At 46.8% G+C, this 20,792-nt stretch overlaps 1 protein-coding gene across 1 annotated transcript in view; it reads right to left on the reverse strand.

The window, feature by feature from the left end:
- The window catches only part of LOC138504694 (peptide methionine sulfoxide reductase MsrA-like), a 351,651-nt gene that overhangs the window by 234,252 nt on the left and 96,607 nt on the right, over positions 1 to 20,792 (reverse strand). Inside the window, exon 2 of the mRNA XM_069625255.1 lies at positions 7,037 to 7,105. Within this exon, the coding sequence (XP_069481356.1) occupies positions 7,037 to 7,105 (69 nt within the window). The remainder of the gene's footprint in view (positions 1 to 7,036; positions 7,106 to 20,792) is intronic.

The following is a 20,792-nucleotide window of genomic DNA, read 5'->3' on the forward strand; positions in this document are numbered from 1 at the left end:
CCACAACTCACACTGGCAGTATAAGGTTCTATTGTTTTTTTACCTTGAGAGACAGGGATCATGCCGAAAGGACTTCATTTGAAGGAGGGGTGCAATAACGTAAAAGACGATAAGGCAGAAAATTCTGAAACTAGACCGAGTTTCATGTTAGTTCAGTATACGAAAAATCGTTGTCAAGAGCACAGTGGGATTTACGGACTGCATTACGCAGAGACACAATGGAAATTGCAAATATAATGTAAGTAACTCTTTAGACGCTTTTATACCAGAATGAAGAATTAATGAATGGATGAATGAATGAATGAAGAGCAAGTAAAACGTTTGTGGGATCGTCTTTGTACCGGGCACATGGGCATGCAGGTCCACATTCCACACGCATGTAGACAAACAGTCGTTTCTCATTGTGTGTTAAACTCGATTTATTTTGTTAGTTTTCGCATTGATTTTAGAGCCGAACATACTCCATTGCACTATCCTTGAAAGCAAATAGTTTCAGATCGGCCGTAATAAATAAAATCAATAATATTAATAAAGATCGGCTGGCGAGACTAATTATAATTTTTATGTTTTCAAAACAGGTATATCCTACCCTACTGCTACTGTCACCAGTTTCAGACCCCAGCAGATGGTTTCTTCAACCGCCAGCTGCAGCTTATTGTAAACAACTGCACCACTTTGACGATCTTATGGGACGATCGCCAAGGGCCCATATGCCCTTACGCGGTACTAGCGGCTAGAAGCAACATATCAACCTTTACGCTGGCCTAGTGCCTAGTTGATGGAACAGCCTTGCGGTTCACCGTGTGACCCAAGTGTTTCTTTTAATGAAAACCAACACCCTGTGTACCATAAAGTAACAGCTCGTGACTTGCGGATAGAGAGAAAAGAAAAAAATGACATTCCGATTTAATATGCCAATTGCTGAATATTCTATAAACATTTAATGTTAAATAAATGTACTTTACCAAATGTACCGTATTGCTGTTTGATTTGAAAGTACAGTTTCATATTCCGATTTGTGGCGCGCTGCATTGTGAGTTGATCTGTGTTGGTTTCCGGGTTCTGTGTGAAGTTGCGTAGAAGACGACTGGGCGCGTTTGCCTACGCAGCACAGTAAAATCACGGAGAGAGGCGGGGAATATGAATGTTTTGATAATGTCAGGCTCAGGGGCGGGGGATATGATTTAGTGCCGCAAAAGCAGGTCAGCCAGGGCGATGCGGCAAGTGATAGGATTATCACAAAATGGCAGCGCCCTGATGCCTGTTTTCACGTGCGTTTAATGGACGAAAACTCGGGTAAGGTCCATAGGAAATTTTTCTAAAATCGAGCTACTTAGGCTTAAAAACACATAGCCAACCCGTAGGGACAATAAAAATGTTACCCGAACCATTCCTTTAATGTCATACTGCTGATGAGAGAACAGAGTTGGATCTTCAGATTAAAAACTGATCAGTATGGACTAAATGAGGGTATCCCATGGCAACATCTGGCTACATTATAAAGACAATACCCGCATATAGCTGTACCACTTTTACCCTTAGATATTGAATCCTCAATTTGACTTTGTGAACACTAATTAAATGATGGACTATAAAACACTAGACATCGATGGGACTAGCCACACGTGTAATTTGGTTGACCTCTTTCCTCTTGAATCGGCCCTCTCAAAGTGCAACTGGGCCCTTTTCTCTCCTCTATCTCACTCTACCTGCGACATCTTTCGGGCCTTTATCCTCTCGCTGCGGCTTTTCAACATTAACTTTGTGCCTCGCGCCCACCTGATCTCCACCTTCTCTCCTCATTTTCAGTGCTATGCTGATGACACACAGCTTTCCGCCAAGCTCCTACGTCTTCCTCCTCACCTTCCTCTCTCATCCCCGACTGTTTGACTGCTATCCAGTCATGGTGTGCTAATAACAATCTCTGCCTTAATGCCAGTAAGACTGAGATCCATCTCATTGGGACTCCTGCCCCCACCTTCCCTCCTACTCTCTGGGCGCCCTCCTTGGGACCCTCCCCTCACTCTCCTGTGAAGCCAAAAACCTGGGTGTCAGCTTTGACTCCTCCATCTCCTTCTCACCCCACATCACTGACCTTGCCAGGAAGGCCCAATTTCAGCTTCACCTTGTCAAAGGCATTCTCCTCTTCTTTACCTTCCCCCAGAAACTCAGTGTCTCCAGAGCTCTGGTTCTCTCCACGCTGGATTATTGCAACAGCCTCTTCCTTAACCTTCATCTTTCCTCCCTCCGCCCTCCTTAACTTATCCAGAACAGGACTGCAAGACTTATCCTTGGCCTCAAATCCAGGGACCTCATCTCTCCAGCCCTAAAATTATAGTTATAATTAATATTGATTATTTATAATGTGCTTAATACCCAGCGGTTTCTAAGCACGGACCCGGGGATCAAACCTGTGTTGCTCCTCGTCATCTTGCTTCCAATGCAAGCGCGTTGCCCCTGAGCTATCCTCCCAGGCCCACATCCCTCCACAGGCTCCCAGTGGTGGCAAGGATCGAATTAAAGAACCTCTGCATCATCCACAAGGCTTTCTGGGCCCGGGGACCTCGCTAAATCCAACTCTCTCTAGCTAAATACCTCACTGCTAGATCGCTTCGGTCCTCTAGCTCCAACTCTCTGCAGATCAGACAATTTTCTAAGCAGAGAGTGGGGGGTAGATCTCTCCCTTCGGTAGAAGCCTCTGTCTGGAATGGTCTTCTTGCCCCTCTACTTCTTGAGCCAGATCTCCTTAAGTTCCAAAAACTTCTCATGCCTTCATTTTTTCTCCCTCCTTCCCTCTCCCCATCCCTTGCTAGCCTCCATCTGCCGCTGTGACTGGTTGCCTGTGACCCTCATGAGTCCTATGGAGCCAGGCCTTCCTTTCAACCGGTCTTCCCCTGCACCCACTTATAAGCTCTTGCACTCTGGCTCCCTTACCTGACTAGCCATTGAGTCTGGTCCATCCTCATCCTCGCACTATTCACCCTTATCCCTCCCTTCCCTGGCACTGGCCCTCTTGGTCTCCCCCTGGCACTTTTCCATCCCCTGTGGGTCCCGTCCCTCCTGCACTTGTGTGCGCACACGCACCTTTGAACTCTCTCTACTCTCTCTACTGACCCGAACTTCGGTTCCCAAGGGCGTTCAACCTACAAGTGCCTTCAGACCATGCCAATGGTATATAAGGCGCTATACAAATGCAAAATAACATAACATAACATAACTTGTCCCTCAACCCCTTGCCCTGTTCTTCCCCCTACCTATGCACTTCATGTTACTTCACATGCACGATACACATGTCACACGTCCTAATGGGACCATTACTGTTGTTTTTCTCTCCTGCCCCGCCCCCCTCCTTTTTTGTCTTGTGGTGCCTGTAAACACTTCCTGCTGTATGGGTAGGCGCCATACAAATGTTCAATAAATAAATAAAATAAAATAATTTTACTAACGTTTTGGTTGTATATGGAACAAGTTCAGCCCTTAGACCACCAGAAATCTCAATGCATTTTTTAGAACTGATGTGTGTTCAATAACAGACGGGAACACGCCAAGATGGTGTCCATCATGTTAGTTCCCACTATGTAGGATAAGGCGCTGCCATGCACTCCTGGTGATGTCATTACGCAACCATAATCATATTAGAAAATGGGCGTGAAACCATGCAGAGTACATTAGCAGAAATACAGTTACTCGTTGACTAGTACAATGCAATTTCAAGAACTATTGACGGGAGAAGAGACTAGACGAGGCAAAGATGGCTCCCGTCTCTACAGCGCTTATTGCCGGGTAAGGGGTGCCACTGTGAGAACATGGTGACGTCATCGCGTGAATTCGGCCCGCATTCATCATGTGCAATGAAATCAGTATAAAAATGATGAAATGGGGCCTGCAGCGAAATACCAGGCTTTTTTCGCAGCGGAGCCAAGGAGCAGAATGGAAAGCTAAGTTCAGGTAAATACCAATACGCCACATTTTTAACATATGTCTACTAAAAAAAAGTTACCAAGGAGATTAGTAGTATTCAGGCCCTTTCTCTACTGGTATTCTTGTTTCTCCATTACCCCCTTTGCAATAGCAGATGAATACCAAAATGTTTGCCTCAATGACACACAGACACCATAATCAGCTGAAGGAGGGCAGGTGCCCGGCCCCATGCCTCCTTTTTGGCATAGTGTAGAAGCATTAAGCTTCAAGGATCGTGCTTAACAACTATTTTATTGAGAAAAAAATGTTTCTCCCTGTTTTTCTCTTTGTCTTTCCCTATAAACAAAAAGATGGCATATAAAGACGGACTCCTGGAATCAATGTAATCACAACTGACCCTTTGATGAAAAGATATGCCTTTATAGTCAAGGTTGCAGCAGGTCCTGAAGAAAGCGACAAAATAGTTCAATATCTCTGACACCGACCACACAGGGATAGCCAATATTGATTAGTGATACCGTAGGAAAATCCATTCTAAAAATTGCTTTTTCTCAATCATTTGTATTGGGCAAAGAGGAAGGGGAAATAAAGGAATGCAATGTTCTTCCTGTACCATGTTTTTAAATGTGCATTGATGCACCCAGTCCTCTGGGTCAGGATGCATTCTGTTCTGCCAGACACATATGCAGGGGGCTGAAAAGGAGGATTCGTTTTTCTTCTATGTATTTTTTACATAGGCAGCAGATCACCGAACACTGGGGATAACCTTCATCCCAGAGGGAAAGGTTAGCACTTCCGATAGGGCGAGAGTCAGTGAAGCACAGCACCGGATATACTAAGTGATTCTATCTCCTATGCGTTATAAAGGACCGGTGACTAGAGCCAGGGTATTTTATACTTTTATGTGTATATCCTGCACAATCCCACAACCGCAGTGAGGGAAGAAACCGAGGAGTGGTGGTAAATAGATGTATATGTGTAGGTGATTTATAAACCTATGTAGAAAGCAACCGAGAGCTGTTTAATGAGGGGAGTGGGCGTTACAGAAAAATCCAGACTCGGAATCCAAATGATGAATGAGATAAGCTTGGTAAAGGCAGCTTACAAAAACAAAATCCAATCCAAACGCTTTTCCCCTACATGTGTCGGTTTGTATGCCCATCTCAATACACTGAAACCTGCGAGCGAGGCATGGTTCACAAACTAGTGACTTCACGTTGAGGATTTGCCTTCTCTGCTTCCAGCTTATCTTCAAGAACTTCAAACATGCTCTATGACTCTTTCACTTTCCATGGACCCGTTCTGGCCATCCCACATGTCACCCAGTTGCAGCATGCTCGTTATAGAGGAATTACAATCGTTCATCTACTTTTGGTTAAGAGCACGGTCAGCCAGTATATGGTAGTGAAATTAAACTTAGACGTAGTTTAACAGAAAAAGTCCACCATACAGTAGCCGAGTAATGCAAAACAAATATCCTTGCTTTAGCGTGCAAAGCGGAAACACATATTTTAGGCAAGAGTTCATTGTTTCAATATGTGGTCTTCTACCTAACCAGACCAGTGTGGTATGCAGTGATAAAATCGCCGCAACAATGTCACCTGTACAAAGAATCGTGGTTTGACCCATTAAAGGTGTCCCCATTACACCATTTAAGGGGAGCGGGGGTAGCAGGGTGTCCCCTGCTCCCCTTAAATGGTATAATGGGTCTTGTGGGTTGCAGGGGTGTCCCAAGCATCCTTTACATGGATTGCGGCAGCAAAACCACTGCCTTTTTGACGCAATATTTTGCGTCCACAGCCATTTTTGCTGCGATTTTAACACATGGAACCACCAGTGCAGTATCATATGGTCTAAACTAATATAGTGGCATTCTTTATTGGTTTCTCTTTAGAGTCTGCAACATTATATTGTCATGTTTCTCTTGTTTGTAACATATATTTTAATGCCACATGGGGGGAATGATCGTCTTGTCGGTCTATGGCTCTTTCAACAACACCTGACCAAGGACTAATTCCAATGGACGCACATACCAACGATCAGACCTCACAGTACTGTGCCACTGTTAAAAGATGGCCACCTAAATGCGGGATACCCACACGCGGTGCAGCGCGCCACTTCTCTCGAGCTCGGTCTGCGATTTTAACAATGAAAATTAAATTAATAAATGGTCCGCATTAGTCAGTGAATTGATCTTTAAACAGTAGAGTCTACAAATCTTTCCTGAATTGCAGAAGCAAAGGGAACATCTCATAGGACTGAGCAAAGCGAGAGTGCATAAGAAGACTTAAGGATTTTCTCTGGGCTATAACGCTATTAGGATTCAGCCAATGAGCCAGGTGTTAGTGGAAGCCCACATTCTTGTCTTATGGAAAAAAATAACATTCCTTATAACATGGACACCGAGCAATGGACGTTTGGCGGGTACGACGTTGTTACATCGCACGTTTTTTTCTGAATAGTTTTCTCTGAGTTTGCTGAAAAAACTCATGGAAACATATGAGGGGGCTTAAGGGTATATAAGGGGAACGGGTGGTGGGGTATAGGTAGTAAATAATAGGAGAGGGGAGGTTGGAGAGGGGAACACCCCAAACATTTAAAATTAAAATGTTGATGAGTTTTTCAACAAAAAACTGTCAGAAAAAACGAATCGAAAGAAAACAGGCGATGTAAGAACATAGAACCTGTTTGGCGTGCTGAAGTGTGAGTCCCATTCTTGTTTTCCACTGGGCCCACAAGATCAGCAGCGAAGCAAGAGCCTGAAGAGAGAAGTTGAGAGCAGAGGCATGGGAGCCGAAGGTGGGAGGAGCCTGTGACGGGGAAATGAAGAAAACCACACAGTGGTCAGCAGTGGGAGGAAGCCGGGAAGGTGCTTATCACCCAGAGTAGCTCAAGAAGCCCATAGAGCCATCAGCATCCATGGCCACATCCACACTATTAAATGATGCCCAGGAATCCTGATTGGCTCCCAGAAATTTTACAGTTCGACTTAGTGTTGTAATTCTTCATAATGCCAGCCAGAGTACCAGATGGCACGGTGCTCTAAGTAAGTATGTTTAGTTTGTGCCCATGTTTAACCTCAGTAATCATAACTAATGTAATTTCGATCACTTACCGAACATGACCATCTCCAACCCATCAGGGAAGGGCTCCACGGTGGTATTCCCATTAACAGCGTGGCGATCTGTGGATACAAGAAAAGAAAATGTGGTTAGAATGACTGAAAATGTGTTGCTCCCATGCCGGTTATACGCCAACCTCCCTGATATGATATGATGATATGGCATTTATATTGCGCCTATACACAAGTGTTTCAAAGCGCGATGAGGCAAGGGAGGGGGAACAAAGGGAAAACAGACAACGATCCTAATAGGCCAGTTGTCATTCAGATCGCGAGGTCTATACCCTGTGCTATCCTCAACACTATCCAATGTTTTTTTCGCTCATGGTAAGTGGGTGGAAACATTGTCTAGGTGGTCCGAAGGTATAATTCCATGCTCTGGAGCACACAGCATGCTATTGTTAGTATTATGGTATGTATTGAGCGCGGACCTACCTTCGCGATCATGCCCCAAGTTACTCGGGAGATGCTCATCCTGTCCTGGGGTTTCCATTGCATTCTGTGACTTTGAGGTTTGCTTTTCCCAGTAGAAAGGGGGATCATACCAAAAAAAAGGATGTACACATTTTGAAGCCCAATATACCGACTCGAGAGCACCATTTTACCATATATATAAGTAGAGGGTTGGGTTAAATTAATTAAAAAAAGGTGGAGGGACATATGGAGGGGCTGCGGCGGGTCTCTACCACATATGTATGCAGTAAAAAGGGGTATAAAAACCACAAAAAAATCGGTATTTTGGGCTTTTTTATTTTCGAAGTAATCACGTAGAAAGGCAGGATGTGAGGTACAAGCATGCAAAGAAAGGGGGCGACAGGGTTGGATATCACCAATAACACCCCTTTTCATAAGGAAGATGTCTGGAAAATGAGATGTAACACAAACATAAATGAAACACTTGGGTATAGGCGCGTTACGAATGCTATATCATATCATATCATATCATAAATGCCCCCAATAATAATGATAATTTAAAAAGGAAAGGTCATACAAATTAATTTTAAATTAACTTTTAAATTAAGCAATTAAATAACGAAGAAAGTAAACATAACTAATGCATAATTGTTCGTTGTTTTTTTTTTTTTAAAGTAATGCTTCCTGATTTCCCTTTTAGAGATATGTTTTTTAAAGAGTTGATCTTGAGGTGAACCCCTGCTTTTGTTTCTTCTAATAATAAAATAATAATAATTTGGCATTTATATAGCGCTACGAACCCTTAGGTATCTGAGCGCTGCTTATTATTACCCACTGTGTGTGGTGCTCATTTATCGACCTCGGAAGGATGAAACGCTGAGTTTGGCGCTGCCGGGATTCGAACCTGCGTTCGCAGGCTCTGCACGGATGTCAAAGCGAGCGCTCTACTCGCTGTGCCACTTGACCAGCTTCTAGTCTCCAATAGTGGTGGATTACGTTCGGCACAGCGGTAGGTTCCCATACACAACTCTACTCCTCACGTGTTCCACTAGACTTTTCTTGGGATTACACTTCCGAGTTGCCATTACTTTTCAAATAATGGAATGGAAATGTTTCTTGGATCACTTATGGCCTTATAGATGGTGTTCTTTTTCTCGCATCTCCAGATTTTGTATTCTGTACGGTGCTATTTTGCTTCCTACTGACCTCCTTATGTCATTTTTGGTGCGGTCTGGAAGCTGAATCCCTGCTATTTTGCTTTTGTGTTGGGTGATTGTTAGGGGGAATTCTCATTCTATGGCTGATTTCCCTTACCTATAGAGTCCCCCAGCAGCTTTGCTGGATTTGAAGGGTTTGTTTCTTTTTGCCTCCTAAGAGTGAGACTCTTTTTCCCACTCTTACGCATTTTTGCTATGTGTGTTCTAGGCTATTTCTTTGTGTTTAATGCCTATGGGATCTTTTCTCTCACCCATAGGAACCATCTTTATGCACATGTGTTACACAGCACCCTCAGTGCAGTGACACAGGGGTGTCGTAGCGACCCCCAAACATAGACTCCATACCCTGGGACTGACTACTGTCTCCCAGGGCATGTAAAGTCCCCATTGACTTTACTAGTCAAATCCTATGAACTAAAGCAGTACAACCCATCTTACTATGGAGGTACTGGAAGGGAATAATAGTTTTTCCCCTATGTTCATTTTCGAGAGGGTACCGTACAGTCCCTCTCTCAAAGGTTTCTGGCTGGTGGCAGTGGTTACTACCGTAAATATTCGACCGCAAATGTTTCTCTATGGGATTTTCCCATTGTTTGAGGCTACCACTTTTTCTGACAGCCTCTAACATACCGCCAGTGTATTTTAATATTAACTTTACTCCAGTAGATTTTTATTGCCAGAACTTTAATATAACTTCTTTCGCGTGTCTTCCTCTTAACTCCTAACCCAGGTTGGGGATCCTTTGTTCGTCCTTTTGGCGGGCTTCTGCCGAGATGCCCTTCTTTCGGTGCCACTGAGTCTGGGGTGGGTCCATTGTGTGGGAAGGGGAGTAGGAACCCTGGACAGCGTTGCCTCAGCAACCCATGTCGCACTATATCCTGATAGGCTGGAGGGTCTCCCGCCAAGATGACCACTCCACTGTGTGAGTGACAGCTAGGCTGTATGAATGGGGATCTTTTTGCATAAAAGCAGGGTCCTGAAGACTGGAAGAACAACGCGTCGTCACTGGAACTAAGAAGCCGAAGAGGAGAGAAGCCAAAGACATTGGCAACGGCAGAAACACCAGTGAAGCCCTGCTGCAGCGTCTCACCACTTTTCTCCACACGACAAGAGACGATCTTCACCTGCAAGAGCCTTCTTCCCTTGAACTGGTGGGGCCAACCACTGTGCCAATCACCTTCCCGGACCTGCCTTGGTCGAATCTCCCGTATCCTGTACTAGGAGTCCGGATAGCCAGGCACCAGTCCACCCAAAACCGCAATTTAAAGGTGCGTGCCTTTTATTCATCGGGCAGCACCGCGGCTGGTTTCATCCCTGGGTAGTGCAGTAACTCGAACCTTCCTCTATGACGAGAGCCTCTGTTCTTCTGTTGTATCACCCGAACTGCAGGAACTACCAGGAACAACCGCCACTGCAGGAGCCACTTCTTCATTTTAAGGTACATTGTTCCACCAGGCCGCCCTTTCTTCGCGGTAGCACTAAAGGTGTTTTAAATCCTGTACCTACCTGTTGGGTTGGCTGCCCCTCTCTCTTAACATTGTCTTTTTAACGTCTGCATCCACCTTTTCCACTTCGTTAACCGAAGACATGACTGCAGCTACAAGAACATTTTGCTCCTGGGCCCTTGCCCTGTACCAACTGACTTTGGCACAGGACTACTGACTCTGGTCACATTTGTTAGATCTGCCTTTTTTAGATTGATTCTCAACTAGAACTGTGTGGTGCACCTATTTCTTTTAACTATCCTTTCCTTCCCACTTTTAAACCTTGTGAAATGCCATTTTGCTCAGTTTTCATTTAAGTATTGCTTATACTGATGCACTGCCTTGCTTAAACTGGTTCACAAACTGATGGGAAGTGTTGCTAGGGTGTGTAAGAACCTATTTCTAGCTAATTTGTACTTTCTCCCCCTTGTGAGGAATTGTTAGAGGATCCCTTGTGTGTAAGTGTCACTGTGCCATTTTGCTCAGTTTTCACTCTGGTTCACTTGGTCTACAATTTAACTTGGGCGTGTGTATATTTTTCCTTTGACTTAATTTAACTTGCTTGATGACTGTGATACATGTGTTTTATTAAAAGTGTATAAAATAAATATATATATACTTTTTAAATAGAAAGCTCTGGTCAGTGTTTCCTTGTTCCATAGTCTAGTGGGCCTATTGTGTAAACCCTGAATACTGCTCATCTCCCTCTTGAGATAAGTCTGACTGCTCAGCCACAGCTACCAACTAAATCTTTGTGGTAAAGACTGATACCAAAGGGGATTTATTGCTCTCACCGGTAGTCCTAATCTTATGTAGTGCTCCCTAAGGGAACTGCACAGGATTCTGCCTTACACTGGTGTGCAGCGGTGAGGATAAAAGTATTGGATTTACATTTTAGAGTTCTGCTAGTGCTTTGGCTCAAATAACCACAAGGCTAACTATCACAACAAGTTTATTTTAAACAAAAGTCAAAATTATGGAAAGTTACAGCCAGGAGACCTTCCTTACTAATACTGCTGATTATTTAAAGGATCTGTGTAGACAGAAAGGTCTTCCTGTCAAAGGCAAGAAATTAGAAGTGATTGATAGACTGTTAGAGAAACACAGTCTGGATAGTGGTGCTGCAGTGCCCCCTACTCAAGCAAATGTAGCAAACCTTGAGGAAAATAATGTTGAAGATGTTATTGTTGAAACAGATGAGGAAGAAGAGGATTACACCGTCACCCCCTCTGGCCCTCTACCTGCTCAAAGGCCTCAACCTATGGCTACTGGACCCTTACCAGGTCCCACATTAGGTCCTGAATTTATCTCACTAGAAAAAAATGAAACTTGAACTTGAATTCAAAAGAATTAGTGCCCAAACTGAACAGAGACATCAAGAACTAAGGCTCAAAGAAATGGAGCTCAACCATGAGCTTGAGATGAAGAAATTGTCTTTGGAAAATGCTTCTCTCCCTGAATCCTCTAGATCTTCCAGTCCAAAAAGACCCCGGATGCCTAAAGAGATTGTGGGTATGTATGAACCTAAGTTGGATGTATTAGATTGGCTTGCTATGTTTTCTTTTTTTTTTTTTATAAAGTATTTTATTGTTATTAACATAATAAAATAATCACAATAAAGCAACAAGCAAACAAATCAACTTAAAGACTGTCATGGCCGTTCATAATCAGTGAAGATAGTACCCATAACATCAGAAGTCGAGCAGCTTCCTCAGTATGTGTAATAATGTGTAATACAAATACAAATACAAAACACCCAGTGCACATTCCCCAGGCTGTAGGAGGGATTCTCAGGTCGCTCCTTCTTCCCATCTGCCCCAGATTTTCTAGGCTTTGTTAGGACAGCCTCGTGCTGAGTAAATCCTATGCTCCATCATAGCGCATATGTCCATATCTAATTTCCATTGGTCCAGTGTTGGGGAGTCAGGAGCTCCCCATTTCTGCGCTATGTTGCGCTTGATCAGTCCCATCGCCGTGTGTAGGAGTAATCTCTCCCACTTATTAGCTTCTATCTCGTCAGGCACACCTAGGAGCAAGGCCCTTGGGTCCAGTGGTATGGTTCGGGTCAGAACTCGGGAGAGTTCCCTACAGCATGCATTCCAAAAAGTTTGTATCCGGGGGCATGCCCACAAAATGTGAATGAAGGTTCCCTCCTCATCCCCGCATCGCAGACAGTTCGGGTTTGGGGCTCGTTTCCAGCCATATAGGCGCGTTCTAGGGTAATAAACCCGGTGCAGTATTTTCAGCTGCACAAGTCGAAGCCTAGAGGAAATAGCGATTTCTCAGGGGTGCATGAGGACTTGTATCCAGTCCTCTGGATCTATCTCCCCCACATCCGCTTCCCATTTCGCCTTCAGCTCGTTCAGTTCAGGGGTAGCAAAGGAGGATATGGCATTATAGAGGATGGAAGTGCATTTGGTGGGAATGTACGCCAGGAGGATGTTACGCTCTATAGGGGTATAGTCTGGTAGCTGTGTATCTAGTGTTAGGTAGGGTCTTAGGGCGTGGGCCAGGCGTATGTAGTGGTATCGTTCCGTATTTGGAATCTGAAATTGCAATTGCAGGTCATCAAATGAGGTCAATCTCCCCTGCGTGAGCACATTCCCAACCCTAATAATCCCTGCATTCACCCACTTGGGCCACGGCTCAAACTTCCGGGTCTCAGCTAGGTTGTTGTTTTGCCAGAGGGGTTGTGCGGTAGTAACTTTGTTTTCCCACCCAATGAATCGGTGTGCTTGTCTCCACACCGTAATCATGTGTGTTGTGGTTGTGGGTGGGGGAGTTCTCGGGAGGGGTTGATAGAGGAGGGACAGCGGGTCGGTGTTCTGCATAGTGGCTATCTCAGCACGTATATGGGGCAGGTCTCGGTTTCCGTGGAGAAGATCATTAACTACTACCAATTGTGATGCCCAGTAGTACGTTTGGAGACGGGGAACTCCTATTCCTCGCTCCCAGATCGATCTTTGAAGTGTAGTTAACGCAATTCGTGGTTGGCCTCCCCCCCATATGAGATCTCTGAGAAGTGTCTCCACTTGGTGAAACTCCAGATCGGGGATTTTAAGTGGGGCATTCTGAAGAACGTAAAGGAATCTGGGAAGGGTCATCATTTTAAAGAGTGCGCTCTTCCCATAAGTGTCAGGGGGAGGAGTTTCCAGTGTTGGACATCAATAATGAAGCAGTCTGTGATCGGTCGGAGATTGTGTTCTATATAACTTGTTAGGTCCCCAGATATCCATATTCCCAGGTATCGAAAGCCCTGTCGTTCCACCCGGTACGGGCACTCCTGGGGAATTGTCTGTTCTCCACCCTTTACTGGAAAGAAGACTGATTTCTCCCAGTTGATTCTGAGTCCGCTGAATTCCCCAAAGCGGATGAGCAGTTGTGTTACAATGGGGGAAGACCTTGGTAGGTCACCCAGATATACAAGGAGGTTGTCTTCATACAGGGATGTACGATCCTCATGTCCCTCCGGCCATCTGAATCCTTTCCAGGCGGTGTTTTGGCGAAGCCAAAGAGCCAGTGGTTCGATAGCAAGGGCGAATAAGAGAGGGGACAGTGGGCATCCCTGTCGTGTACCCCGACCCAGGGGGAAGGACCTGGAGGACCAGCCGTTTACTTTCACTTCAGCTTTGATGTTAGTATAAAGTAACTGCACCCATCCCAGAAAGGCCTCTCCGAATCCCATACGCCGCATGATCTCCCAGAGGCAGTCCCATCAAATGGAATCGAACGCTTTTTCAAAATCGATTGCCAACAGGGCCAAGGATTCGTTTATGATCGGGGATCTCTCCAATGCTAAATGGAGGCGGCGTAGATTCATCCGAGTCGATTTGCAAGGCATAAATCCACATTGGTCCGGGTGGACCAGGGTGGGGGCAACTAACTGTAATCAATTCGCTAGTAACTTAGCGAGGATCTTAGCCTCCCCGTTGATCAGTGATATAGGTCTATAGGAGGCACATTCATGTGGAGGTTTGCCAGGCTTGGGAATGACCACGATAGTCGCCTTGCAAAGATCTGGTGGGAGGGTCCCCTGTTCCCGGGCAGCAAGGAACATTCTGTGTAGAGGAGCCGCCATTTTATCTGCTCCTAGCTTTTGCCAAGTTTCGACAGGGAATCCATTTGGGCCCGGTGCCTTCCCTGATTGGAGCTGAGATAGCGCCTCTGAAATCTCAGCCTCCGATAAGGCAGAGTCCAGCTGGTCTCTCTGTTGCCCCGAGAGAGTCGGCAGCGTTACCGCATCTAAGAGGGAGGGGTTTAGCGGTGAGGACGGGGCTCGGTACAAGTCTGCGTAAAACTCTGCGAAGGCCCCAGCAATCCCAGAGTCTGAGTGATAGCTGTCGCCCTATGGCGTAACTATTTCTCGGATATGGCGTTGTCCTTCGTCCCTCCTCTGTAGCCAGGCGAGCAGTTTACCCGCCTTGTCCCCTAGTTCGTACACCCTCGCTCTAGCCTGCCAATGGGCCTGCTTAGCGTCATCCATCGCTCTGTTCCGGAGGCACACTTGGGCGCGCTGGAGGGATCGATGGGTCTCGGGCGTAGGGTCAGAGATATGCTTAGTCTCCCAGTTACTCACTTCCTCCTCGGCCTTTAGTATTTCCCGAAGCCGGGTTTTTCTTTTATGTGTCGTCCAGGAGAGAATCTCACCCCTGAGCACTGTTTTATATGCCTCCCATAGTATCACGGGGTTGTCCACCGACTCCTCGTTAATTTCGAAGTATTCGGCAGATACTTCCTCTAGGCGATCGATCTATCAGTTCCGGGAACCCTAGATAGTAGTTGTTAAATCTCCACGTTCTAGGGGGAAGGGGACCCTGCATACACAGTTCAACTAAGAGAGGTGAGTGGTCCGAGATACTCCGAGGGAGTAGATCTGTGGACATTGCCCTATAGAGGTCGGTATGTGGCAGAAAGAGGTAATCCAGTCTGGACATGGAGCCGTGAACGCCGGAGTGGAAAGAATACTCCCTAGCATTCGGGTGTAACTCCCTCCTTACATCTCGGAGCCCAAGAGCAGATGTAAAGTTGGTTAATCTAGTAGGAGTGTCTGGGTTGCGATTTCGGAGATGGGAACGGTCAATGTTATCATTCATGGTGTTATTGAAGTCTCCCCCCAGAACGAGTGTATCAGGGTGGTGTTTCCCTATAAAGGTAGTGAGGTCGTCCAGTAACTCCCGTCCCAGCCCAGGTGGAGAATAGATTGAGGCAATAGCCACCGTCTGACCCCAGATCGTTCCCATGACGAACACGTATCGGCCCCTCGGGTCCCGTTCAACCATTTGCTGAATAAATGGGATGCGCTTGTGTATCAGAATGAGGGTGCCCCTGGAGCCCATTGTGTACCCCGCCTGAAAGGCAAGGTGGTAGTTAGTCCTCTGAAAAAAGGCACAGTTTGATCCAGCCAGGTGGGTTTCTGTCAGAAGGGCCACATCAGGGGAGTGTCTATTGAAAAATTGCCTGAGAAGACGCCGTTTAATTCCCGACCCCATCCCATTCACGTTCCAAATAAGAAATTTCAGAGATTTAGTATGTCGCATGGGTGTCCTGTTAGTCTGTGCGGAGGATACTTATTACACATGATGGGGCTGTCAAGGGTGTAGCAATCAGTGAGAGATGGCGATATGGTACGCGCCTATATCAAAAGGGCGGGGGTGCTCTGTAAAGCGGTACAGAGCGTCTTCAACCAGAAATAATGGTTCCCTTGACCTATGAGCATGTGACAGTCTTGAAATAACAAACAAAGTTTTGAACATTCCCAACTCACCCCCACCCTATACTCCACCCCAACACGAAGTACCTGTCGCCCAAACATAGCTGAACCTTCAACTTAAGGTGTCAGCTCAAAAACCAGACCCTTGGGTAGGGTCTAGATAAGCAAGAGAGAGAAAAAAGGGGGGGGGAGGGAAAGGGAAAGGACTTGGCTATGGGGGGGCGATGAGAGCCTCTTCCAGAGTTCCCTCCCTTGCGCCAATGTTTCCATGGTGGACTACTTATGCGTGGGGCTCAGGTGTGCGAAGAGTGCACGTCCACATGTCAGAGCATTGCTCCTAGGCCCCCGGAGTAGGGGGGAATAGTCCGTTTAATGTTCTTCCTGATCTACCACTGGCTCCAGGATCTCCTGTCCTTCCCGGTCTGGGTTTCTCCTCGGGGAAACTCGCCTAGGCCTCGGCCGGGGTCTTCCTCTCGGTCTCCTTGGTCTTGCAGTCCAATCGCCTTCTACGTGGGCCTCTGCCCACTTCCATGCCTCTTGTGGGTCATTGAAGTGAACAGTAGTTCCTTTATGGTATATCTTTAGTTGGGCCGGGAAGAGCAGGCCGTATTTCACATCCAGTTGAGCCAGTTGTCTCTTGAGTGGTTCAAACGATTGTCGTGCCCACTGCACTTCTCGGGTATAGTCCGGTAAGAAGGCGATTCTGGAGCCGTTATGGGTAATCAACCCTTGTGATCGTGACAGTTGCAGGAGGGAATCCCTATCTCGATAGTTGAGTAGGCGGGCAATAATAGTACGTGGCAGAGCACCCGGGAGTGGCATCCTATGAGCCCTCTCCACTGAGAAAAACTTTGAGAAGGATGTGGCCTCGAAGATGTCCACGAGCCACTGCTCCAAGAATAGTTCCATGCATTGTCCCTCCTCCCCCTCCGGCAGGCCCAGGATGCGCCTGCCGGAAGGGGAGGAGGATGCGGACGTTGTTGCGGCAGGATCTACCCTCTCCATCATCCACTCTTGATTCCAGGATTTTAAGGCGGTTTAAGGCCTGGGACAGTTGACGATTGATCCCGCCAATGTTGTCTTCCACTTCAGAGATGCGGTGTTCTGCCTCTCCTGTTCTGGAAGTTAGTTTCTGCAGGTCGTGGCGCAGGAAGGAGACATCCGCCGCCATACTGTCTATTTTGGCACAATGGGTCGAGTGATATTATTTATACTCAGTTGGATCCTCTAAGGTGTGTGGTATTGCAGCCCTGCAGCGGATCAGATAGAGAGCCGCGGGTCCCCCAGAGCGTCCTCCAACAGGCTAGTATGTACTTTGGGTGGCAGGGGCTCGGCGTCCTTTATTGGGGTTTCACGGGGCCTCCAGAGACCGTGCAGGCCTCCGTTGTATCTCACAGTTCACTCGCTAGGTGGTGGTCCCCTTATGCCTCCTATGCGGCACCCGAGTTCGTTTTCTGTATGGAGCAGGGGGGGGACCCACCTACCTCTAGCGCGGTCGAGCCGAGCCGCTGCTGTCCTCCACCGCTCGGCGCTGGGTCGAGACGGCCCAAGAGCGGGAGCCGCCTGTCACCGGGCTCGGGTCTGTCCGGGCGTCCTCCGGATGTCAGCAGGTCCAAATGGTGTCCGCCTCGTGTACCGCTCCACACCGCACCACGTCAGGCCGCCCCAAGCCCCAGTCATGCGAAGGAGGTCTGCCCTCAGGCCCCGGCAGCCATCTTGGTGTCGCAGTTCGGACGGGACCACCGGCCTTCAGCAAACTGTAGATTTGGCCCGCCGGGTGGGCAGATAGGTGCCCAGATTTCAGTCGATCCCAGCCCACAGCTTCACGGGCACAATCGCGGCGTTGATGTCGCCCGAAATCCCCAGGAATCAGGATAAAAGTACAGGATTGTATCGGCGCTTACGGGAGCTCACTCAGTTCACGTCCTCATTGTTCGCGCGCTAGCCACGCCCCCCCCCGGCTTGCTATGTTTGAATATAATCATGGGCTCCAGGATATCACAGGGAATCAGTTGATCCCCTGATTATTCTCTAGGCTCCCCCATGTTGCATCTGATGTGGTAATGGAGTTTGGGGAGGTGGATAGGATGGATTATGAATGTGTAAAGCTAGCTTTCATTGCTAGATTTGGAAAGACTCCTTCCCAGTACCGTAAGAGTTTTAGGACCCTCAAAAAGCATGATAGTACCCATTGGGCTACTTCGGTGAATGAGTGTTTGAAGAACTTAGAGGGATGGATTAAGGGTTATAGAGTTAACACTTATGAAGGAATGAGAAATCTTGTAATGATGGAGTCTATCTATGATGCCTGCTCTCCTGGGCTCAGACAGCAATTGGCTGATTCTAAAGAACTGGATTCTAAGAAACTAGCTAAGGCTGCTGACTTGTGGGTTGCCAACAGCGTTACTCACAAGGATTCAGGGGTAACTCAGAAAAAGGATGAGGGAAAGCAGCCAAAGAAAGACAACAAGGAGAATTCAAATAATTCCAATTCCAAAGAGGGCCCTAAACAAAATTCTAAGGGTAGGCCACAAGGGAAACCTAATCAGGCTAGTGCACCTTCTGGTCCCAGACCAGAAGGGGGTCAGAACAAGCCACCATTCATTATGACATTTGGAAAATGTTATGTTTGTGGCTCTACCGATCATGTGAAAGGGGATCCCAGATGTAAGGGTAAACCTTCAGGGGTCCACACTGTCTCCTTAGCCTTCGCTCCAGAGGAGAAAGTACATATGGCCAGTGGAAACTTTCAACTGCTAGCTGAAGATCCAATTGGAGTCTCAGCTAGTGTATATTTACTATCTCTAGGGTTGTGGGAACAACATAATTTAGATGTGTATAATTCTATCCCTCCTAATACTAAAGATTCTTATAAAGACAGTGTCCTAGTTAATGGTCAGGAGACCCCTGCCATTAGAGACACTGGGGCCAGCATAATTGTGGTGGACAAATCTTTTTTCAAGGTGCAGGATGTTGCTAGGGCACCCAAACGCCTCACCAAGTTAGCTGGAGGGCCTGTGCAGATGCTTCCCCAATTACCAGCTCTCATCCAGTGCAATGAAATGACTGTCAGGATACCTGTGAGTGTACAATCTGAAGTACCAGGAAGGGTGCTGTTGGGCAATAACCTGAAAGACCTGGGAGTAGTGTCAATTACCCCCAGACCCCCTAGTAAGAGATTACACTCTCCTGAGGATATGATAGAAAAAGAAATCACTCCTACTCCACCGGAGTTACTAACTGATATTTCCAAGCAACCAGAAGCAAAGGGGAAACCCAAGACTTCAAAGGAGAAATCAGTAGGAAGCACCCCAGCGCTGCCAACCAGGAAATCTCCTAGGTTGTCAAAAATCACACCTGTGATTCCTTCTCCAGCTGAGGCTGAGAGTGAGGTACAACCCTGTGTGGTTGAACTAGAGCCAGAGGACTCAGATCTAGTAGGAGGACAGGAACCTATTGGAGATCTTGACCCTGTGGACCATCCTGAGCTGCAGTCTTTACTGGCAGAAGGTGGACCCCAAAGGGCAGACTTCAGTAAGGGGCAAATAGAATGTCCAACTCTGGAAGGTCTTTGCCACCAGGCAGCTTCTCAGCTTGAAGGGCAAGAGCCTGGGAAGTATAGGTTACACTTTGAAGATGGCCTCTTCTATAGTGAACCAACAGAGTCACTCCCAGGGGATACAAAAGACTTGTAGTGCCTCAAGCAAACTGACTCCAATTCTTGCAACTAGCCCATGAGATACCTTTGGCTGGTCACTTGAGCTTCAAGAAAACCAAGAAAAGGAAAGGCTCTCGCTCTACTTCTATTGGCCTAAAATGGGGGCTGAGGTAGATAAGTATTGCAAGAGTTGCCACAGTTGCCAAACCTCTGGTAAAAGTGGCTCCAAGAACGTGGCACCTTTAGTGCCTCTCTCTGTGGTGGTAGTACCATTTGAGAGGGTAGGAATCGACATTGTTGGTCCCCTTGATCCTCCAACTTCTTCAGGCAACAGGTTTATACTTTTTGTAGTAGACCATGCTACTAGGTTCCCTGAAGCAATTCCTATGAGGATTGTTACCCCTCCGGCTGTGGCTAAGGCCCTCTTTGGTATTTTTACCAGGGTTGGGTTTCCTAAGGAGGTAATATCCGTCAGGGGGTCAAATTGTATGTCCCACTACATGAAGGCCATGTGGAAAAACTGTGGAGTTACCTACAAGTTCTCAACAGCATACCACCCTCAGACAAATGGATTGGTAGAAAGGTTTAACAGAACCATGAAGAGCATGATAGGAGCTTTAGAGGACCTTCTTAAGAAAATGTGGGATCTTCTACTGCTATGCCTTCTCTTTGCATATAGAGAAGTCCCTCAGGAGGGAGTGGGTTACAGTCCCTATGAACTTCTCTAAGGCCATCCGGTCAGAGGTCCATTGGCCCTGATCAAGGAGGGGTTGGAGAGTGCTCCTTCCCCCCTCCTGTCAGAGTCACTGACTATGTGATAGGACTCTGGAGGAGAATGTCACACATGATGGCTGAGGCAAGTCATAACTTGAAAGAAGGTCAGGCTCTGGTCAAGCATTGGCATGACCAGAAGGCCAACATGATTGAGTTTGCTCAAGACCAGCTAGTTCTAGTTATGGTCCCAACAAGGCAGAGGGCCTTGCAGGACAAATGGATGGGACCCTTCAGGGTTGTGGGAAAACTTGGAGAGGTGAACTATCTGGTGGATTTAGGCAATCCTAAGGAGGCTCCTAGAGTCTTTCACATCAATCGTCTAAAAGCTTATGTCTCGAGACCAGAACTGGGAGCTCTGCTTCTAGCTTCAGCTCAAGAGGAGGAGGAGAGTGAACCTCTACCTGACCTCCTCAGAGGCAAACCTTTAGATGAGAAAATAGAAGGAGGTAATCTCTCTTCTAATCTGAAACCTGAGCAACAGGAGGAGTGCAAA

This window comes from Ambystoma mexicanum, chromosome 11 (genome assembly GCF_040938575.1).
Source record: "Ambystoma mexicanum isolate Mex_15411 chromosome 11, UKY_AmexF1_1, whole genome shotgun sequence".
In the NCBI taxonomy this organism is placed as follows: domain Eukaryota; kingdom Metazoa; phylum Chordata; class Amphibia; order Caudata; family Ambystomatidae; genus Ambystoma; species Ambystoma mexicanum.